Below are 24861 nucleotides of genomic sequence, written 5' to 3' on the forward strand. Positions count from 1 at the left end.
TTCCAGCATTACATCGTCTTGTTAGAATGTGTCATACCTCAAGCAGCAAGAGACTGCTCACTGTTCCCCCAACTGAAGTTAATTCCTCTCAACAGTCCTGTGTGGAACAGCCATGGATTTTAGTAACGGTTGCTAAAATCATTTTCCTCATACAAACAGAAATCTTCATCTCTTTTCTGTTTCTGAGTAAATAGTACATACCAGCACTATTTTAAAATAAACTCTTGATTGAATAATAAAAACTACAGTTAAACACTAAAAAACTCTAAGCCATCTCCGTGGAGATGTTGCCTGTACAACGGCAAAGAGAATGACTGGGGTAGGCGGAGCCTAGGAGGGATCATGTGACCAGCTTTGCTGGGCTCTTTGCCATTTCCTGTTGGGGAAGAGAATATCCCACAAGTAAGGATGACGCCGTGGACCGGACACACCTATGTTGGAGAAAAAACTGAAAATATAAGCAGAAGAATCAAACTGAAACAGATGCCTGAAAAAACTGCTTCTGAAGAAGAAAAAACATCAAAATGGTAGAATTTAGTAAATGTATGCAAAGAAGACCAAGTTGCTGCTTTGCAAATCTGATAGAGGTTGCTCGGATGAACAGGGGGGATGGGGGGTGTCCTTTTCCTTTTTTTTTTGCTATATTATAGGTTCTGATCCAGGACTTATGTTGAGGTACAGGTGGATCCACATCTCTAAAATAAAGTGACTTATTTATAGTAGCAGTTGGATGGTTTCATAGGTATAAGATCACTACAACAAGGGAAGACATATTTAGGCTACCCCTCGAGGAGGGAGAAGGGGTAAGTAAGATATAGTGGTACTAGGAGGGAAAGCTTTACTATCCTGACTAGGTCAGCTCAACCCAGTATAAAATATGGCGCGATATCTATACATATTTGTATATCTCTAGATGGAATTCTTTTTTGGCATAACGGATTGGTACCATTCAGAATTAATTAAGTTAAACTATTCGATAGTAATAGATTGTTAGGAATGATAGTTAAGAAGGTAACTTGGCTTCAAGAAATGCGGTATATTCAATAGAGGGGTGTACTGTTGGGTATATTTCTTTCTTCTTTTTTTTTCTCTCCCTTTTTTCTTTTCTTGCATATTTTAATTTTTTTTTAAGTTATCGGAAATAGGAAATTCCAGCACTATGTCATTAGAATATAATGATACGTCAGTTCAGTGTCATTTGTAAACCTAAAGAGATGGACAATTTGTATTATCAATGACGTTTTGATTCTTTCGTGTCAGGCACTGACCTTGTATGTACGACTCTTTGTTGGTTTGAAAATAAAAGTAAAAAAAAAAAAAAAAAAAAAAGCAAAGTTAGATGTAAAGCACAAATATTCTTCTTTGAATGTATGCTGCTTTGCAAATCTGATCAACTGAAGCTTCATTCTTAAAAGCCCAGGAAGTGGAAACTAGCAGAATGAGCTCCAAATAAGCGTGATGAATCAAAAGCTTTAACCACGATGCCAAAAAATGGCAGAAGCCTTCTGACCTTTCCTGGAACCAGAAAAGATAACAAATAGACTAGAAGTCTTCCTGAAAACTTTAGTAGCTTCAACATAATATTTCAAAGTTCTCACCACATCCAAAGAATGTAAAGATCTTTCTAAAGAATTCTTAGGATGAGGACACAAAGAAGGGACAACAATTTCTCTACTAATGTTGTTGGAATTCACAACATTAGGTAAGAAATTAAATGAAGTCCGAAAAACTGCCTTATCCTGATGAAAAATCAGAAAAGGAGACTCGCAAGAAAGAGCAGATAATTCAGAAACTCTTCTAGCAGAAGAGATGGCCAAAAGGAACAACACTTTCCAAGAAAGCAATTTAATGTCCAAAGAATGCATAGGCTCAAACGGAGGAGCCTGTAAAGCCTACAAAACCAAATTAAGACTCCAAGGAGGAGAGATTGATTTAATGACAGGCTTAATACGAACCAAAGCCTGTACAAAACAATGAACATAAGGGAGTTTAGCAATTTTTCTGTGGAATAAAACAAAAAGAGAAGAAATTTGTCCTTTCAAAGAACTTGCAGACAAACCTTTATCCAAACCATCCTGAAGAAACTGTAAAATTCTAGGAATTCTAAAAGAATGCTAAGAGAATTTATGAGAAGAACACCATGAAATGTAAATCTTCCAAACTCAATAAATCTTTCTAGAAACAGATTTACGAGCCTGCAAAATAGTTTTAATCACTGAGTCAGAGAAACCTCTATGACTAAGCACTAAGCGTTCAATTTCCATACCTTCAAATTTAATGATTTGAGATCCTGATGGAAAAACTGACCTTGAGATAGAAGGTCTCGTCTTAATGGAAGTGGCCAAGGTTGGCAACTGGACATTCGAACAAGATGCGCATACCAAAACCTGTGAGCCCATGCTGGAGCCACCAGCAGCACAAACGATTGCTCCATGATGATCTTGGAAATCACTCTTGGAAGGAGAACTAGAGGCGGAAAAATATAGGCAGGTTAATAACTCCAAGGAAGTGTCAATGCATCCACTGCTTCCGCCTGAAGATCCCTGGACATGGACAGGTACCTGGGAAGTTTCTTGTTTAGATGAGAAGCCATCAGATCTATTTCTGGAAGCCCCCACATCTGAACAATTTGAAAAAAAAACACATCTGGGTGAAGAGACCACTCTCCCGGATGTAAAGTTTGACGACTGAGATAATCCGCTTCCCAATTGTCTATACCTGGGATATGAACCGCAGAAATTAGACAGGAGCTGGATTCTGCACAAACAAGTATCCGGGATACTTCTTTCATAGCCTGAGGACTGCGAGTCCCACCCTGATGATTGACATGCACCAAAGTTGTGACATTGTCTGTCTGAAAACAAATAAACGGCTCTCTCTTTAATAGGGGCCAAAACTGAAGGGCTCTGAAAATCGCACGGAGCTCCAAAATATTGATTTGTAATCTCGCCTCTTGAGATTTCCAAGCCCCTTGTGCTGTCAGAGATCCCCAGACAGCTCCCCAACCTGAAAGACTCGCATCTGTTGTGATCACGGTCCAGGTTGGACGAACAAAAGAGGCCCCTTGAAGTATGCGATGGTGATCTAACCACCAAGTCAGAGATAGTCGAACATTGGGAATTAAGGATATTAATTGTGATATCCTTGTATAATCCCTTCACCATTGGTTCAGCATACAAAGTTGAAGAGGTCTCATGTGAAAAAGAGCAGAGGGGATTGCGTCTGATGCTGCAGTCATGAGACCTAAAAATTCCATGCACATAGCTACTGAAGGGAATGACTGAGACTGAAAGATCCGACAGGCTGCAACCAACTTCAAACGTCTCTTGTCTGTTAGAGACAAAGTCATGGATACTGAATCTATCTGGAAACCTAAAAAGGTTACCCTTGTTTTAGGAATCAAGGAACTTTTTGGTAAATTGATCCTCCAACCATGTTCTTGAAGAAACAACACTAGTTGATTCATGTGAGATTCTGCAGAACGTAAAGACTGAGCAAGTACCAAGATATCGTCCAAATAAGGAAACACTGGAATACCCTGCTCTCTGATTACAGAGAGTAGGGCACCGAGAACCTTTGAAAAGATCCTTGGAGCTGTCGCTAGGCCAAAAGGAAGAGCAACAAATTGGTAATGCTTGTCTAGAAAAGAGAATCTCAGGAACAAATAGTGATCTGGATGAATCGGAATATGAAGATATGCATCCTGTAAGTCTAGTGTGGACATATAATGCCCTTGCTGAACAAAAGGCAGAATAGTCCTTATAGTCACCATTTTGAATGTTGGTACTCTTACAAAACGATTCAAGACTTTTAGATCCAGAACTGGTCTGAATGAATTTTCTTTCTTTGGGACAATGAACAGATTTGAATAAAACCCCAGACCCTGTTCCTGAAAAGGAACCGGCATGATTACCCCAGATAACTCCAGGTCTGAAACACACTTCAGGAAAGCCTGTGCTTTCACTGGGTTCACTGGAATGCGTGAGAGAAAGAAACTTCTCACAGGCGGTCTTACTCTGAAACCTATTCTGTACCCCTGAGAGACAATGTTCTGAATCCAATGATTTTGGACTGAATTCATCCAAACATCTATAAAAAAATTTAATCTGCCATCTACCAGCTGAGCTGGAATGAGGGCCGCACCTTCATGCGGACTTGGGGGCTGGTTTAGATCTCTTAAATGGCTTGGATTTATTCCAGATTGAGGAAGGCTTTCAATTGGAAACAGATTCCTTTGGGGAAGGATTAAGTTTCTGTTCCTTATTGTGTCGAAAGGAATGAAAACGGTTAGAAGCTTTAAATTTACCCTTAGATTTTTTATCCTGAGGCAAAAAAGCTCCCTTCACCCCAGTGACAGTTGAAATTATAGAATCCAACTGAGAACCAAATAATTTATTACCTTGGAAAGAGATAGCAAAGTCGATTTAGAAGTCATTTAGCATTCCAAGATTTAAGCCATAAAGCTCTTCTAGCTAAAATAGCTAAAGACATATATCTAACATCAATTCTGATGATATCAAAAATGGCATCACAAATGAAATTATTAGCATGTTGCATTAATTTAACAATGCTATACACATTATGATCTGATACTTGTTGCGCTAAAGTTTCCAACCAAAAAGTTGAAGGAGCTGCAACATCAGCCAAATAAATAGCAGGCCTAAGAAGATGACCTGAACATAAATAAGCTTTCCTTAGAAAAGATTCAAGCTTCCTATCTAAAGGACCTTTAAAAGAAGTACTATCTTCCATAGGGATAGTAGTACGTTTAGCAAGAATACAGATGGCCCCATCAACTTTGGGGATCTTTTCCCAAAACTCTAATCTATCAGTAGGCAAAGGATACAATTTTTTAAACCTTGAAGGAGGAGTAAAAGAAGTACCCAGTCTATTCCATTCCTTAGAAATCATATCAGAAATAGCATCAGGAACGGGAAAAACCTCTGGAATAACTACATGAGGTTTATAAACCGTATTTAAATGTTTACTAGTTTTAGTATCAAGAGGACTAGTCTCCTCCATATCTAATGCAATCAACACTTCCTTTAATAAAGAACGAATATACTTCATTTTAAATAAATAAGAGGATTTGTCAGTGTCAATATCTGAAGCAGGATCCTCTGAATCAGACAGATCCTCATCAGAGATAGATAAATCAGTATGATGTCGGTCATTTGAAATTTCATCATCTCTATGAGAAGTTTTAAAAGACCTCTTACGTTTATTAGAAGGCGGAATGGAATGGCAGACAAAGCCTTCTGAAAGGAATCAAAAACAAATTCTCTTAAATTTACAGGAATATCCTGAACATTAGATGTTGGACCAGCAACAGGCAATGAACTACTTACTGATGGAAACATTATTGGCATGTAAAAGTTTATCATGACAACTATTACAAACCACAGCTGGAGCAACAGTTACCACAAGTTTACAACAAATGCACTTAGCTTTGGTAGAACCAACATCAGGAAGCAGAATTCCAGTAGCAGATTCTGAGACAGGATCAGATTGAGACATCTTGCAATATGTAAGAGAAAAAATAACATATAAAGCAAAATGTTGAATTTCCTTATAAGACAGTTTCAGGAATGGGAAAAAATCAAAAAGCATAGACCTCTGACATTGAAAAAAAGACTAGAGGCAAAAGGAATGAGGTTTTAAATAATGAAAATATTTGGCGGCAAGTATGACGCACAACAAACAGAAAAAATATTTTTTGGCGCCAAAAACGTCCGGAACTAAACACGAGCATCATAGATGAAACAACCTCGTGAAACACTTGGCACCAACTAAGACGCAGGAAATGATGAATTTGCGTCAGACGCAATTTTCGCGCCAAAAAAGTCTCGCGCCAAGAATGACGCAATAAATTATAGCATTTTGCGCTCTCGCGATCTGCAAAAAGGAAATATACTGATAAACCTGAACCATAAACAAACATATTTTTATATATATATATATATATATATATATATATATATATATATATATATATATATATATATATATATATATATATATATATATATAGTGCCAAACCATAGCTGAGAGTGTCTAAAGTAAATGAAACATACTTACCAAAAGGACACCCATCCACATATAGCAGATGGCCAAACCAGTACTGAAATGGTTATCAGTAGAGGTAATGGAATATGAGAGTATATTGTCGATCTGAAAAGGGAGGTAGGAGATGAATCTCTATGACCGATAACAGAGAACCTATGAAATAGATCCCCGTTAGGATGACCATTGCAATCAATAGGTAATACTCCCTTCACATCCCTCTGACATTCACTGCACTCTGAGAGGAACCGGGCTTCAAAAAATGCTGAGAAGCGCATATCAACGTAGAAATCTAGCACAAACTTACTTCACCACTTCCATAGGAGGCAAAGTTTGTAAAACTGAATTGTGGGTGTGGTGAGGGGTATATTTATAGGCATTTTGAGGTTTGGGAAACTTTGCCCCTCCTGGTAGGATTGTATATCCCGTACGTCACTAGTTCATGGACACTTGCCAATTACATGAAAGAAAATATAACAAAAAAATTAAAATTAATAAAAAAAAAAAAAAGAAAAATGCCACACGCAAAGCAGGGGGAATAGTGAAGGATCTGTTCCCAGGGGCATATATAATTACATATATAAAAAAAAACTATTTAAACATTTTTAAAGTGCACATTATATAGCTAAATGAGTGTCTAGATGTTAAAATAAAACATGCTTACCCATAGACACTCCTCCACTATCAAACAGATAGACAGCCAAACCAGTACTGAAACCTATTAGCAGAGGCTAAGGAATAAGAGTATAATGTAGATCTATAAAGAGAGGCAGAAGAAACGTCTCTGCAACCGACTACAGAGGGTTTATGAAGGATTTCCCATGAGGTGTAAAACCATCGGATTGTAACCATACCCCAAATACATCCCTCTGACAAGCAATGTACTCTGAGGTGAATCGAGCCTCAGACTGAAAACCCCTTTTTCTGAAGAACACATGCACATCTTCATTCTTCAACCATCTCCAGCAGAGGCAAAGTAAAGACTAAGGTATATGTTAGTTTTATAGAGCTCTTCGGGTTTAAACATCTTTGCCCCCTCCTAGTGATAGAGAAGGGTCATTCCTATGAGTAATGGTTTGTAGACTCTCACCACCTGTATGAAAGAAATTCAGGCTTTGATTTTGTGAATAGGTAGCTGATCTCAGACCAGTGTCCATAAATATTAATGGACAAATAAATAGAAAAACTTCAAAACTACTTGTGCTGAAGAATTACTCTAGATAGAAATATTGTTACATTGTAAGGTAAGATGTTAACACAATATTTACATTAGTACCACATATCCAAGGTTCTTTAAAGGAACAGTAAACACCTAATTAAAAAAAATGTCTCACTAAAGAATAACATATTAGCCAAGACTAAACATTCTTAAAAACATAATTTATTCTTACCTGATAAATTGATTTCTTTCTTGACACGGTGAGTCCACGGATCATCTTAATTACTGTTGGGAATATCACTCCTGACCAGCGGGAGGAGGCAAAGAGCACCACAGCAAAAGCTGTTAAATACCACTCCCCCTACCCACAATCCCCAGTCATTCGACCAAAGGGAAAGGAGAAAGGAAGTAATCTAAGGTGCAGAGGTGCCTAAAGTTTATAGAAAGGCAAACTGTCTGAAAAATAGGGTGGGTGGTTGACTCACCATGTCAAGAAAGAAATACATTTATCAGGTAAGAATTACATTATGTTTTCTTTCTAATGACACAGTGAGTCCACAGATCATCTTAATTACTGTTGGGAACCAATACCCAAGCTAGAGGACACGGATGATAAGGGAGGGACAAGACAGTTAACCTAAACAGAAGGCATCACTGCTTGAAAAACCCTTTCTCCCAAAAGAATCAAATTTGTAAAATTTAGAAAAAGTATGCAAAGATGACCAAGTCACAGCCTAGGTTAGAAGAGCATTGAAAATTGCTCTCAGTTCCAAAACATTTATTGGAAGAAACGACTCCTCCCGAGTCCATAGATCCTGAGCCTTTAATGAACCCCAGACAGCACCCCAGCCCTGCAAACTGGCATCCGTGGTTAAAATCACCCAAGCAGGTCTGTGAAAGCAAGTTCCCTGAGAGAAAAGATCCTGAGACAACCACCATGGAAGAGAATCTCTGGACATCTGATCTAGAACAATCTTTGGAGACAGATCCGCATAATCCCTGTTCCACTGCCTGAGCAAGCATAACTGCAGAGGTCTGAGATGAGCAAACGGAATGATGTCCATGACTGAAACCATCAGACCAATAACCTGTATGCACTGAGCCACTGACGGCTAAGGAAGGAACTGAAGAGCAAGACACGTATTGAAAATCTTTGACTTTCTTGCTTCGGACAGAAAAATCTTCATCTCTAGAGAATCTATAATGGTCCCCAAAAATACCACTCTTGTAGCCGGAATTAAGAAACTTTTTCATAAATTAACCTTCCAACCGTGGTAGCGCAGAAAAGACAACAACTCTGTGTGGGAGTTTGCTAGTTGAAAAGATGGAGCCTAAACTAGAAAGTCGTCCAGATAAGGAGCCACTGCAACACCCTTCAATCGAAGCACCGCCAACAATGCTCCTAGGACCTTTAAAAAAATTTTGGGAGCTGTTGCCAGACCAAAAGGAAGAACTACAAACTGAAAATGTTTGTCTAGAAATGCAAATCTTAGGAACCTGTGATGATCCCTGTGAATGGGAATATGCAGATACACATCCTTTAGATCCACTGTGGTCATGAACTGACCTTCCTGAACCAAAGGAAGAATGGAACGAATAGTTTCCATCTTGAAAGACTGAACCCTGAGAAACTTGTTTACACTCTTGAGATCTAAAATAGGTCTGAAAGATCCCTCCTTTTTGGGAACGACGAGGAGTTTGGAATACAAACCCAGACCCTGTTCCTGAACCGGAACTGGAACTATCACTCCCATGTCAGAAAGATTCTGAACACAACGTAAGAACACCTCTCCTTTTATCTGGTTTACAGATAACCTGGAGAGAAGAAACCTGCCTCTGGGAGGAAAATTCTTGAACTCCAGTTTGTAACCCTGGAACACGATATCTACCAACCAGGGATCCTGAACATCTCGAACCCAAGCTTGAGCGAAGAAAGAGTCTGCCCCCCACAAGATCCATTCCCAGATCGGGGGCAGACCCTTCATGACGATTTTGAGTCAGCAACAGGCTTCCTGAACTGCTTCAACTTATTCCAAGACGGCTTGGACTGTTCCTGCTTGGAGGAAGAAGAGGAAGATTTACCAGAGAAGTTACGAAAGGAACGAAAATTACTCTGCCGACTCTTCTGTTTATTTCTTTTATCCTGAGGAAGAGAATGACCCTTCCCTCCTGTAATATCAGAAATAATTTCAGCTAAACCTGGCCCAAACAAGGTCTTACCCTTGTAAGGAATAGACAAAAGCTTAGACAGAGGACACATCCGCAGATCAGGATTTTAACCATAAAGTTCTGAAAGCTAAAATGGCAAAACCCAGAAATTTTAGCTCCCAACTTGATGACTTGTAAAGAAGCATCTGCAATAAAGGAATGAGCCAACATCAAAGCATTGATTCTATCTTGAATTTCTTCAAGAGGAGTATCTTGCTGAATAGAATCAGACAATGCATCAAACCAATATGCCGCTGCACTAGTAACCGTAGCAATACATGCAGCCAGTTGCCATTGATACCCCTGGTGAACATAAATCTTTTAAAGCAAAGCTTCCAACTTCTTATCCATAGAATCTTTAAAGGAACAGCTGTCCTCAATAGGAATAGTGGTCCTCTTGGTCAGAGTGGAAACTGCTCCCTCCACCTTAGGAACCATCTGCCAAGATTCCTTAATAGAATCAGCAATAGGAAACATCTTCCTTAAAATTGGAGAAGGGAAAAAAGGAATCCCAGGCTTCTCCCATTCTCGTGCAATAATATCTGAAACATGATCAGGTATAGGAAAAACTTCCACCGAGGAAGGGACATCAAAAAACGTATTAAGTTAACTAGATTTCTTAGGAATAACCATGACTGATGCCTCAGAGTCATCCAAGGTAGCCAAACCCTCCTTGAGTAACAAACGGAGGTGCTCTAGCTTAAACCTAAAGGAAAAAACCTCAGGTTCAGAAGAAGGATTTACACTATCAGAATCGAAGATCTCACCCTCAGATGCTACTGAAGTATCTTCCTCCTCAGACTTATGAGAAGAAACAGTAGACACAATTGCAACAGAATCAGAAACCTTATATTTCCTCTTGCACTTCCCCTGCAACATAGGAAAAGCAGGCAAAGCCTCAGATACTGTTGAGGATATATATGGGTAGCCATATCCTGCAAGGAAAAACCAACCTGAGACAAAAACACAGGGCACTGCAGAAGATAGGGACGTATGAGGAGAAAGCTGCGGATTAGCCTGAACAGGAGACTCCTGAACAACATCCGCCCTAGACAATGAAGGCTCAGAATCAAAAAAATCTTTCCTTGTAATGTAATGTTCTCTCAACATTAGTATTTAAACATAGAAAACAAGCAACAGCTTGCAGGGCCTCTTGGTCCATCTTATTCCAAAGAAAAAACCTTAATCAAATATTTTAAGTTCAAATCAGAATTTGAATGAAACAAAAAAATGTTAGTCCCTTTTTTTTTTTTAAACTAGAAAATCCTTAAATAAACTGCACAATAAAACTTGCAACAACTTTTCACAAAATGAATGCAAAAAAACCCACAAACGTTATAGTCCCTGAAATTCAGACAGACAAATATAAACAGAGCAGCAGCCCCACAAAAAACAACAGGCAACCTCCACACCTCAGCAAGCTCTGCTGAGGTGCCTACCTGACCTCCTTGCTGCCGGAGACAAAGTTAAAAAATGATCCGGACCCCCATACAGCCGCACCGGAGAGAATGCTGAACCACCTCTGAGGAGCTATGCAACAGAGCTGCAACATCCAGGAAACAGCTGAAAGGACGCCAAAAATGTCCCTGCTATCAAAGATAAGCCCGCCTATTGTGGGAGTGGCCTAACAAACCTCCCGGCAGCCATTAATACACAAACAAAAAACATGTACACCAAAGTGAAAACATAATAAACTGAGCCAAACATCCCCAGTGCCTGCAGAACTGCCATACAATAAACCGTTAACCTAGAAGGCTAATTGTATATTTAGACAGAATTAACTATCAAAGTGCCAAACTCTCCTATATCAAAACAGGGAAAGAAATCGGCACTTACCTCAAAAATCTGTCCGGCAGCAGGACAGCTCACTTGGTTTGAGAGGGGCTTCCTAGCTCACATGGACCTGTGTAAAAAAGACTGAGTAAACTTACTCAAACTTTCAACCAAGGGCAACATGAAATTACTTACCCCACAAGTTCCCAAATGCTTAAAAGCCACCACTTGCTCTACTGAAGAGACTGACATGGACTACGGCTAAACCCCAAAGAAAACCAGAGCAAACTTGCTCTGCTTAAAAAATAAACTCTTGATTGAAGAATCAGACACCTAACTTTACCTCTACTTGCAACTGATACAAGCAAAGAGAATGACTGGGGATTGTGGGTAGGGGGAGTGGTATTTAACAGCTTTTGCCTCCTCCTGCTGGTCAGGAGTGATATTCCCAACAGTAATTAAGATGATCCGTGGACTCACCGTGTCATTAGAAAGAAATAAACATTTAATTAGATGTAATAGGTTTTTTCATTAACAAAACTCCACTCATTATGTTACAGAATCCTTAACTGGTTCCGAAGACTGAGGGCACCGTATAGCCTACTGGATTTCAGCACATGCTTCATTACCTGGAAGTTTTACAAGAAACCTTTAGACCAGGTGTATTTACATGTTACTTTGGTCTGTTAAGCCCTGTCCAACCATGATGTATGTACACATCTACATGGCCCGTAACCAAACAATTCCCAATAAATTCCTAACAAATTAATAAATAAATTCCAAACGGCCGAATAATGGAGATTTTGTTTGAAAATGTAATTTGCCGTTGGTCCTGCAGCATGTGGCACCAGATGAGGTAGCATTATAGAAGGTAAAAAATCCTTAAAGTTAAATTTAACTTAAGCGTTGACTGTCCCTTTAAGATGACATTTAAAAATAATGCAATGCATATCTATTTAATTTGGATTAATGATGATATTGGCAAATATGTGTTTTTTCCTTTCCTCCCAGAGTATGTAGGAAACCTGGAGTGCATAAGCTATCCTGAGATTGTTTATAGAGCACGGTTACAGAAAATCTCAAAGTTCGCCTTAGAGCAGCTCCTGATTGGCTACAGCAAAAGGGACCAGAGCAGCTCAAATGTTTTAAAGTCCCTAGACTGTTCTGTGATGCCAAATCCCGCAAATTCATATAAACACAATAACTATCTTTATATAACATGGAATATGATTCCATATTTTCTTTACACAAAACTAGAAATTTCATTTAAAAATGGTCATAGATTAGTGCCGTATAACCAGAATGTGCATGTGTGTGAGAAATACCTGTTTCAGTTGCTTCATGATGGCATCCGGGGATTTCAAACTATCCTCTCTGCGAATCTTTTTGCGAGAGTTAGGCACCTTTTCACTGACCTTTTGTGCCCTTTTTGGCTTGGGTAGAGATTTCTTTGCACATATATCCTGCAAATAATTTAAAAATAAAGAAAAACATTTTAAAAAAAGATCATCACTTTGGACAAAATGTCCCAGATGTTGTCTTTAGATTTTTTTTTCTGTTCAAATTCAATTTCTGTTTTTAGAACAAAACAAAAACAAAAAAAAGGAGGGAAAAACAAATCACAACTCATATGTGTATCTGTGATTTTGGCCTTTTCCAAAACTGTGTGTTACTGCACAACAGTTAAGACAAACTATTTAAAGTGAATGCAATCTCCACAGAAAGTCAAGCAACATTAAATTACAATTCTACAATGAATGTATTGTATTTTCAACTACAACCAACAGCAGATACAAAACTTCTAGCAACTAGAAATGGCAACCGGACTTCACAAAAGTATTGTGACTGTCACCTTCTTAAAAGGGACACTAAAGTCAAAATTAAACTTTAACAAATCAGATAAAGGATACTTTTTTTTTTTTTAAATAACTTTTCAAATTACTTCTGTCACAAAAAGGGTTAACCAACCCTGCATCTGTCAGCATTTAGTGACCCTTTCCATTTTTATCAGACTGACACAGCCAAGCCACTTCAGGCAATTATGTGACTAAGTTCAGTGAGTGCAAGGGTTAACAAAACAGAATTTATGCTTACCTGATAAATTAATTTCTTTCATGGTGGTGAGAGTCCACAAGCAATTACTCCTGGGAATTAATCTTCCTGGCCACTAGGAGGCAAAGATTCCCAAACTCCAAGAGCTCTCTAAAGCACAACAGGCAAAAAATAAACTATCCTGAGACTACTTCCTGAAGGACTTTGCTATGAAAGGTTTCCTCAGAAGAAGCAAAAACAAAAAAATGGTAGAATTTAGTAAAAGTATGCAAAGAAGAAGTAGCTGCCTTGAAAATTTGATCTACTAAAGCCTCAGTCTTGAAAACCCAAGAAGTGGCAACTGATCTAGTAGAATGAGCAGTAATCCGCTTAGGTGGAGACTGTCCAACCTCCAAGTAAGCTTTATGGATGAAAAGTTTCAAACAAGAAGTGAAAGAAACAGCCGTAGCTTTCTGCCCTTGTTAAGAACCAGAAAAATGGATAAACAAATGAGACGTTTGTCTGAAATCCTTAGTAGCATCTAGATAATACTTCAGGGCTCTATCATCGTCCAAATTGTGCAGCGCATCTTTGAAGAATTCTTTGGATTAGGACACAAAAAAGGACAACAATTTCCTGACTTATATTATCCAAAGAAACAACCATAGGCAAAGAGTCAAAAATGGTCCTCAAAACTGCCTTATCCTGATGAAAAATGAGAGACGAGAATCACAAGAAAGAGCAGATAATTCAGTCAAAAGAAACAAGAAAACATTCCAAGTAAGAATCTTAAAGGGACATGATACCCAAATATTTCTTTCATGACTCAAAGAACATACCATTTTAAACAATTTACTTTTGTTATCTAATTTGCTTAGTTTTCATGGTATCCTTTTTTGAAAAGCATACCTAGGTACACAAAGGAGCTGGCTGCTGGTTGCACATATATGCCTCTTTTCATTGGCTTATGAATGTGTTCAGCTAGCTCCCAGTAGTGCATTGCTGCTCTTTCAATAAAGGATAACAAGAGAATGAAGTAACATTGATAAAAAAAAAAAAGTAGAATGTAAAGTCATTTAAAACTGATGCAAAGGTTCAAATTGAGACACCTTTAAAACCAAATGTAGATTACAAGGTGGAGAAATTGGCTTAATACGTGCCTAAGCCTGAACAAAACCATGAATGTCAGGAAGATTAACAATCTTCCTATGGAACAAAACTGAAAGTGCAGAAAACAGAATTTATGCTTACCTGATAAATTACTTTCTCCAACGGTGTGTCCGGTCCACGGCGTCATCCTTACTTGTGGGATATTCTCTTCCCCAACAGGAAATGGCAAAGAGCCCAGCAAAGCTGGTCACATGATCCCTCCTAGGCTCCGCCTTCCCCAGTCATTCGACCGACGTAAAGGAGGAATATGCATAGGAGAAATCATATGATACTGTGGTGACTGTAGTTAGAGAAAATAATTCATCAGACCTGATTAAAAAACCAGGGCGGGCCGTGGACCGGACACACCGTTGGAGAAAGTAATTTATCAGGTAAGCATAAATTCTGTTTTCTCCAACATAGGTGTGTCCGGTCCACGGCGTCATCCTTACTTGTGGGAACCAATACCAAAGCTTTAGGACACGGATGATGGGAGGGAGCAAATCAGGTCACCTAGATGGAAGGCACCACGGTTTGCAAAACCTTTCTCCCAAAAATAGCCTCAGAAGAAGCAAAAGTATCAAATTTGTAAAATTTGGCAAAAGTGTGCAGTGAAGACCAAGTTGCTGCCTTACATATCTGCTCAACAGAAGCCTCGTTCTTGAAGGCCCATGTGGAAGCCACGGCCCTAGTGGAGTGAGCTGTGATTCTTTCAGGAGGCTGCCGTCCGGCAGTCTCATAAGCCAATCGGATGATGCTTTTAAGCCAAAAAGAGAGAGAGGTAGAAGTTGCTTTTTGACCTCTCCTTTTACCAGAATAAACAACAAACAAGGAAGAAGTTTGTCTGAAATCCTTTGTAGCCTCTAAATAGAATTTTAGAGCACGAACTACATCCAAATTGTGTAACAAACGTTCCTTCTTTGAAACTGGATTCGGACACAAAGAAGGCACGACTATCTCCTGGTTAATATTTTTGTTAGAAACAACTTTCGGAAGAAAACCAGGTTTAGTACGCAAAACCACCTTATCTGCATGGAACACCAGATAAGGAGGAGAACACTGCAGAGCAGATAACTCTGAAACTCTTCTAGCAGAAGAAATTGCAACCAAAAACAAAACTTTTCAAGATAATAACAATATCTACGGAATGTAAGGGTTCAAACAGAACCCCTTGAAGAACTGAAAGAACTAAATTGAGACTCCAAGGAGGAGTCAAAGGTTTGTAAACAGGCTTGATTCTAACCAGAGCCTGAACAAAAGCTTGAACATCTGGCACAGCCGCCAGCTTTTTGTGAAGTAAAACAGATAAAGCAGAAATCTGTCCCTTCAAAGAACTTGCAGATAATCCTTTCTCCAAACCTTCTTGAAGAAAGGATAGAATCTTAGGAATTTTTACCTTGTTCCATGGGAATCCTTTAGATTCACACCAACAGATATATTTTTTCCATATGTTATGGTAGATTTTTCTAGTTACAGGCTTTCTAGCCTGAACAAGAGTATCAATGACAGAATCTGAGAACCCTCGCTTTGATAAAATCAAGCGTTCAATCTCCAAGCAGTCAGTTGGAGTGAGGCCAGATTCGGATGTTCGAACGGACCTTGAACAAGAAGGTCCTGTCTCAAAGGTAGCTTCCATGGTGGAGCCGATGACATATTCACCAGATCTGCATACCAAGTCCTGCGTGGCCACGCAGGAGCTATCAAGATCACTGATACCCTCTCCTGTTTGATTCTGGCTACCAGCCTGGGAATGAGAGGAAACGGTGGGAATACATAAGCTAGGTTGAAGGTCCAAGGTGCTACTAGTGCATCCACTAGAGTCGCCTTGGGATCCCTGGATCTGGACCCGTAGCAAGGAACCTTGAAGTTCTGACGAGACGCCATCAGATCCATGTCTGGAATGCCCCACAATTGAATTATTTGGGCAAAGATTTCCGGATGGAGTTCCCACTCCCCCGGATGAAATGTCTGACGACTCAGAAAATCCGCTTCCCAATTTTCCACTCCTGGGATGTGGATTGCAGACAAGTGGCAGGAGTGAGTCTCCGCCCATTGAATTATTTTGGTCACTTCTTCCATCGCCAGGGAACTCCTTGTTCCCCCCTGATGGTTGATATACGCAACAGTCGTCATGTTGTCTGATTGAAACCTTATGAATTTGGCCTTTGCTAGCTGAGGCCAAGCCTTGAGAGCATTGAATATCGCTCTCAGTTCCAGAATATTTATCGGGAGAAGAGATTCTTCCCGAGACCAAAGACCCTGAGCTTTCAGGGGTTCCCAGACCGCGCCCCAGCCCACCAGACTGGCGTCGGTCGTGACAACGACCCACTCTGGTCTGCGGAAGCTCATCCCTTGTGACAGGTTGTCCAGGGTCAGCCACCAACGGAGTGAATCTCTGGTCCTCTGATCTACTTGTATCGTCGGAGACAAGTCTGTATAATCCCCATTCCACTGACTGAGCATGCACAGTTGTAATGGTCTTAGATGAATTCGCGCAAAAGGAACTATGTCCATTGCCGCGACCATCAAACCTATTACTTCCATGCACTGCGCTATGGAAGGAAGAAGAACAGAATGAAGTACTTGACAAGAGCTTAGAAGTTTTGATTTTCTGGCCTCTGTCAGAAAAATCCTCATTTCTAAGGAGTCTATTATTGTTCCCAAGAAAGGAACTCTTGTTGACGGGGAGAGAGAACTTTTTTCTACGTTCACTTTCCACCCGTGAGATCTGAGAAAGGCCAGGACAATGTCCGTATGAGCCTTTGCTTGTGGCAGAGACGACGCTTGAATCAGTATGTCGTCCAAGTAAGGTACTACTGCAATGCCCCTTGGTCTTAGCACCGCTAGAAGGGACCCTAGTACCTTTGTGAAAATTCTTGGAGCAGTGGCTAATCCGAATGGAAGTGCCACAAACTGGTAATGCTTGTCCAGAAAGGCGAACCTTAGGAACCGATGATGTTCCTTGTGGATAGGAATATGTAGATACGCATCCTTTAAATCCACCGTGGTCATGAATTGACCTTCCTGGATGGTAGGAAGAATTGTCCGAATGGTTTCCATTTTGAACGATGGAACCTTGAGAAATTTGTTTAGGATCTTGAGATCTAAGATTGGTCTGAATGTTCCCTCTTTTTTGGGAACTATGAACAGATTGGAGTAAAATCCCATCCCTTGTTCTCCTAATGGAACAGGATGAATCACTCCCATTTTTAACAGGTCTTCTACACAATGTAAGAATGCCTGTCTTTTTATGTGGTCTGTAGACAATTGAGACCTGTGGAACCTTCCCCTTGGGGGTAGCTCCTTGAATTCCAGAAGATAACCTTGGGAGACTATTTCTAGCGCCCAAGGATCCAGAACATCTCTTGCCCAAGCCTGAGCGAAGAGAGAAAGTCTGCCCCCCACCAGATCCGGTCCCGGATCGGGGGCCAACATCTCATGCTGTCTTGGTAGCAGGTTTCTTGGCCTGCTTACCTTTGTTCCAGCCTTGCATTGGCCTCCAGGCTGGCTTGGTTTGAGAAGTATTACCCTCTTGCTTAGAGGATGTAGAACTTGAGGCTGGTCCGTTTCTGCGAAAGGGACGAAAATTTGGTTTATTTTTAGCCTTAAAAGACCTATCCTGAGGAAGGGCGTGGCCCTTACCCCCAGTGATATCTGAAATAATCTCTTTCAAGTCAGGGCCAAACAGCGTTTTCCCCTTGAAAGGTATGTTAAGCAATTTGTTCTTGGAGGACGCATCCGCTGACCAAGACTTTAGCCAAAGCGCTCTGCGCGCCACAATAGCAAACCCTGAATTTTTCGCCGCTAATCTAGCTAATTGCAAAGTGGCGTCTAAAGTAAAAGAGTTAGCCAATTTAAGAGCGTGAACTCTGTCCATAATCTCCTCATAAGAAGAATCTTTATCGAGCGACTTTTCTAGTTCATCGAACCAGAAACACGCTGCTGTAGTGACAGGAACAATGCATGAAATTGGTTGTAGAAGGTAACCTTGCTGAACAAACATCTTTTTAAGCAAACCCTCTAATTTTTTATCCATAGGATCTTTGAAAGCACAAATATCTTCTATAGGGATAGTAGTGCGTTTGTTTAGAGTAGAAACCGCCCCCTCGACCTTGGGGACTGTCTGCCATAAGTCCTTTCTGGGGTCGACCATTCTTAAATATAGGGGGAGGGACAAAAGGTATGCCGGGCCTTTCCCATTCTTTGTTTACAATGTCCGCCACCCGCTTGGGTATAGGAAAAGCTTCGGGGGGCCCCGGGATCTCTAGGAACTTGTCCATCTTACATAATTTCTCTGGAATGACCAAATTGTCACAATCATCCAGAGTAGACAACACCTCCTTAAGCAGAGCGCGGAGATGTTCCAATTTAAATTTGAATGTAATCACATCAGGTTCAGCTTGTTGAGAAATTTTCCCTGAATCTGAAATTTCTCCCTCAGACAAAACCTCCCTGGCCCCCTCAGACTGGTGTAGGGGCATGTCAGAACCATTATCATCAGCGTCCTCATGCTCTTCAGTATTTTCTAAAACAGAGCAGTCACGCTTTCGCTGATAAGTGGGCATTTTGGCTAAAATGTTTTTGATAGAATTATCCATTACAGCCGTTAATTGTTGCATAGTAAGGAGTATTGGCGCACTAGATGTACTAGGGGCCTCCTGTGTGGGCAAGACTGGCGTAGACGAAGGAGGGGATGATTCAGTACCATGCTTACTCCCCTCACTTGAGGAATCATCTTGGGCATCATTTTCTCTAAATTGTTTGTCACATACATCACATCTATTTAAATGAGAAGGAACCTTGGCTTCCTCACATACAGAACATAGTCTATCTGATAGTTCAGACATGTTAAACAGGCATAAACTTGATAAAGTACAAAAAACGTTTTAAAATAAAACCGTTACTGTCACTTTAAATTTTAAACTGAACACACTTTATTACTGAATATGTGAAAAAGTATGAAGGAATTGTTCAAAATTCACCAAAATTTCACCACAGTGTCTTAAAGCCTTAAAAGTATTGCACACCAAATTTGAAAGCTTTAACTCTTAAAATAACGGAACCGGAGCCGTTTTTATATTTAACCCCTATACAGTCCCTGGTATCTGCTTTGCTGAGACCCAACCAAGCCCAGAGGGGAATACGATACCAAATGACGCCTTCAGTAAGCTTTTTCTATGTATCTGAGCTCCTCACACATGCATCTGCATGCCTTGCTTCCCAAAAACAACTGCGCATTAGTGGCGCGAAAATGAGGCTCTGCCTATGATTAGAGAAGGCCCCCAGTGAAAAAGGTGTCCAATACAGTGCCTGCCGTTTCTTTAACATAATTCCCAAGAATAAAATAACTCCTCAAAGCTATAAACTATTAAAAATGCTTATAAATCAATCGTTTTAGCCCAGAAAAATGTCTACCAGTCTTTAAAGCCCTTGTGAAGCCCTTTATTCTTATTTAATAAAAATGGCTTACCGGATCCCATAGGGAAAATGACAGCTTCCAGCATTACCAAGTCTTGTTAGAAATGTGTCATACCTCAAGCAGCAAAAGTCTGCTCACTGTTTCCCCCAACTGAAGTTAATTCCTCTCAACAGTCCTGTGTGGAAACAGCCATCGATTTTAGTAACGGTTGCTAAAATCATTTTCCTCTTACAAACAGAAATCTTCATCTCTTTTCTGTTTCAGAGTAAATAGTACATACCAGCACTATTTTAAAATAACAAACTCTTGATTGAAGAATAAAAACTACATTTAAACACCAAAAAACTCTGAGCCATCTCCGTGGAGATGTTGCCTGTGCAACGGCAAAGAGAATGACTGGGGAAGGCGGAGCCTAGGAGGGATCATGTGACCAGCTTTGCTGGGCTCTTTGCCATTTCCTGTTGGGGAAGAGAATATCCCACAAGTAAGGATGACGCCGTGGACCGGACACACCTATGTTGGAGAAATCTGCCTTTTCAAAGAACTGGCAGATGAGCCTTTATCCAAACCATCCTGTAAAAACCGCAAAATCCGACGTATTTAAATAATAAAAAAAAAAATGCAAGGAAAAGCCAAGAGCCATACACCAAGAAATAAAAGAACTTCCAGACCGTATGATAAATCTTCTTTGCTAAAGAGTCTGGATCAGAGTCTCAACCACAGAATTAGAAAAAAAAAACCCTCTAGAACTGTTAAACTCCATGCCAACCAGCTTAGAGAATTGAGATCTGGATGGAAAAACTGACCTTGAGACAGAAGGTCTGGCCGCAGAGGAAGAGACCAGGGAGGGCAACTTAACACTGGCACTAGATCTGCATACCAATCCCTGCAAGGCCAAGCTAAAGCAACCAGAATTACTGATGACGACTCTTGCCTGATCTTGGAAATTACTCTAGGAAGCAGAACCAGAGGAGGAAACACATTGGCAAGCTGAAAGGACCAAGGAGCTATTAGAGCATCCACAAACTCCGCCTGAGAATCCCAAAACCTTACAAAGTACCTGGGAAGTTTGTTGTTTAACTAAGAGGCCATCAGATATATCACTGGGAGCCCCCAAAGATCCATAATCAGATTGAAAACATCCTGATGGAGAGACCATTCCCCTGACTGAGAAAATCTGCTTCCCAGTTGTTCACTCCTGGAATATAAACTATAGAAATCAATTGGTTTCTGCCCTTGAAAGTATTCCCTCATGACTAGGAAACTGAGTCCCCCCTCCTTATGATTAATATAAGCCACTGCAGTGACATTGTATGATTGAAAATAGAGATAAGACTCCCTTTTCAAAAGAGGCCAACTCTGAAGAGCTCCGAAAATACCACTGAGTTCTAGAACAAGTATTACCAACCTCGCCTCTCCGAGAAACCCAAGCTCCCTGTGCCCTCGGAGACACCTAGATGCCTCCCAACCTGTAAGATTTGCATCTGTAGTGATCACAGTCCAGATAGAATCACCAAAAGAAGCCCCTTGCATAATAAACTGATGATCCAGCCACCAAGAGAGGGACTGACCCATTCTGTGATCCAGAAAAATATATGGAGACAGCGGAGTAAGATCCCTGCACCATTGGTGAGGACTCATGTGAAAACAAGCAAACAGAATAGTATATAATGCAGCAATTACGAGACCAGATACCTCCATAAAAAAAGCAACTGAGGGACTGAAGGTTTATACAGGCTCCAACCAGCTTCAGCCTTCTCTGATCTGTTAAATAAAGTCTCATGGAAACTGAATCTATTTGTACCCACAGAACGGTAACCTTTGATTAAGGAACAAAAGAACTTTGAGAAATTGATCTCCCAACCATGCTGTTGAAGAAAGAACAGTTTGTTGGTATAAAATTCTGCTAAATGTAAAGATGGTGCATGAAAAAAGATATTGCCTAGGTAGGGTAACACTGCAATACCCTGAGCTCTAATGACAGACAAAAGGGCACCCATAACTTTTGAGAAAATTCTTGGAGCTGTAGCCAGACCAAATAGTAGAGCAACAAACTGAAAATGCTCGTCTAGAAAGCTAAACCTTAGAAACTGAAAATGTTCCGTGTGAATTGGAACATGAAGGTAAGCATCCTGTAAACCTATTGTGGACATAAACTGACCTTGATGATCAAAAGGCAGAATAGTCCCCTTTTTGAAAGTAGGAACTGACAAATTTGAATAAAATCCCATCCATTGTTCCAACAACGGAAAATGAACAATCACACCCACAGTTTCTAGATCCAAAGCAGACTGAAGAAAGGCTTCAGCCTTCAAAGGATCCTTTGTAACAGAGAAGAAACCTTCCTCTGGGAGGCCTTGATCTGAAACCTGATAACTCTGAAAAACTATATTTAGAACCCAAGGATCCAGAACAGACAGAGAAGCAAGCTTTCTGAAAAAAGGCACAACCTCCCCCCTCTACCAGAGCCTCTGGGTCAGGGGCCGCACCTTCATGCAGACTTGGAAATATATATATATATATATATATATATATATATATATATGCCAAAAGAGCATATATTAAGGGTGCGCTAGGATATAACAAATGACAGGGGATGGGACTAAACTAGAAAAAAAGGAGACAGGGGAAAAAACAAAAAATGTGAAAAAATATATAAGTGCGCAAAGGGGAATTGTGACTATTTAGAACCCAATTAGGATTAGTTGAAAATAAATATCAAGGCAATACAAAGTGTAAAAAAACAATATGTATGTGGTTTCAAAATGGTTAAAAAGCAAGAAACCGGGTGTACTAGTAAGTACAGCAAAAAAAAAAACAGACAATAAAATACAAAAACCCCAATAACAAGTGTTCAATCACTGCGATTACTGAAAATGTTCAAATAGTTCAAAGGAATCAAACACAGGCTGCTCCTCTTCAAAACCGCTGGTAAAACGGGTCATCTAAAGAGTGGAAACAAAAAGAAGAGAGCGCCTCATAGTGCAATATCAAACATGCTTAGTGTGGTAATCGTGGGTAACACCAATCGTTGGAGAGGTACTCACAAAAGAGGTGGCACTCGAGGTAAGTGCATACAGGCAGGCTGACCTTCAACAGCAGTCAGTATGCTGGAGGATTGGAACTTGACAGCAGTCTCACGGAGAGCAAAGTGGTCCGTCTGAGTTAAGGACAAGCTGATTCCGGTAGTTGAGCTGTGGGGAGTTGGATCTTAGCGGTATTCTGTCAGACGCCAAAAGTTGTTCCGCCCAAAGCAGGACTGGGCTGTTCCTGGTAGCCACACTACGGGAAAGGTTTCCCTGTACACGGCATGTACAATTTGATCAACGTGTGCAGATCACGAGATCCGACCTCACAGCTCACGTTTGTAAACTGTGCTCTAGCTGTGTGCTAGCGTTAAACCAAATAAAGGTGAAAACAGTTCATGGTATCAAATTGTATCTTGTATAAAAACGTAACCAATGGTGATAAAAAGGTTATCGTAGTATAGAAAATGACAGGGTCAGATGTATTGTATAAAAAGGGGATTTTAATAGAGCAATACAACGCGTTTCTCGGCCGTTACAGCAATGGCCGTTTCATCAGGTAATATGACAGGTTGAACCTCCACAGAGGCTTTAAAAACACATTGTAGCAATATGATTGTACGGCTATTCCGCCAGTAAAAAAAGACAATACATCTGATACATGCAACTAAAGCCGATAGAGTAATGTTAAAAAATCTCTAAAACACAGATATAAGTGCAAGGGAAGATAAAACAAATGTATATAAAAGACAAAGCGATTTGTAAAAATAAAAGAAACACTATCATATAACCATAAAGTTACAACCTCAAATTATAAATGGTAAAATGAAAAGCAGACCGAATATTGGAAATATAAAAAGCACATAACTAAAGATTATTATAAAATGATAAATAATCTAAAATGAAAAGTAATAGTATGTGAATTAAAAAAAGTGGAAATTGTTTGTACAAATTACCATAATGTTAAATGTTAATCGCTATAGAGAATAAAAAGTAAGAAATATAATTAAAGAACAATCGTATCTCCAAAGACAAAGTATGTAAGGACACTGTATAACAACTAAGTATATATGATGGTCAGCGGAACCTAAATGTTCGAATAATATGATAGTATGATGGCGACAAAGTAATATCCTAAGGGATAATTAATATACTGCGGAAAGAACGATAAAAAGAGTTTATTGTGTGTAACATACGGAACATAAAAAAGAATATATATAACGGAAGTGTGATGGTGAAGTCAATATGACGGGTATGTTGTAGAATGCTAGTGCCGCTGGATTCTGCATATAAAGTATAAAATATTAGGATGTGTGGGTTAGTCGAAACTAAACCAATAAAAAGAGAGGAAATATGCTAATTGGAATGAATGATAGTGGAGACAAATAAGCCGCCATTAGCTGAGAAAATATTAAGCTAACTCGGAACGGATGTGATATCTAACAATTTTTAAAAAGGAGTACATAACCCAAAAATCAGGTTGGGGAAAGTGAAGGAATGGAAGTGATGATTAAGAAGGTGTGATATAAACTTGTATCATATGAAATTATATTAATAAAAAATGGATAAATAATAAAAAAAGCCATGAATTATATATATGTAATGTATAATAAAATAAAATGAATGGACGTGTTGGTAAAAAAATATAGATGAGTATCTAATTGGGGTGTGTTTGGTTGTGATGGAAAAACTGTGTGTCGTATGGAACACAGTGTGAAAAAAACAATTTATGTAAGAACTTACCTGATAAATTCATTTCTTTCATATTAGCAAGAGCCCATGAGCTAGTGACGTATGGGATATACATTCCTACCAGGAGGGGCAAAGTTTCCCAAACCTTAAAATGCCTATAAATACACCCCTCACCACACCCACAAATCAGTTTAACGAATAGCCAAGAAGTGGGGTGATAAGAAAAGAGCGAAAGCATCAAAAAAATAAGGAATTGGAATAATTGTGCTTTATACAAAAAAATCATAACCACCACAAAAAAGGGTGGGCCTCATGGACTCTTGCTAATATGAAAGAAATGA

The 24861-nt window shown here is 39.7% G+C and overlaps 1 protein-coding gene across 3 annotated transcripts in view; it reads right to left on the bottom strand.

The window, feature by feature from the left end:
• Positions 1-24861, bottom strand: part of KMT2D (lysine methyltransferase 2D) — a 948037-nt gene that overhangs the window by 150859 nt on the left and 772317 nt on the right. For all 3 annotated transcript variants that reach the window (XM_053708073.1, XM_053708075.1, XM_053708074.1), the window contains one exon: positions 12529-12666. In XM_053708073.1, the coding sequence (XP_053564048.1) occupies positions 12529-12666 (138 nt within the window). The remainder of the gene's footprint in view (positions 1-12528; positions 12667-24861) is intronic.

This window comes from Bombina bombina, chromosome 3 (genome assembly GCF_027579735.1).
Source record: "Bombina bombina isolate aBomBom1 chromosome 3, aBomBom1.pri, whole genome shotgun sequence".
Classification (NCBI taxonomy): Eukaryota; Metazoa; Chordata; class Amphibia; order Anura; family Bombinatoridae; genus Bombina; species Bombina bombina.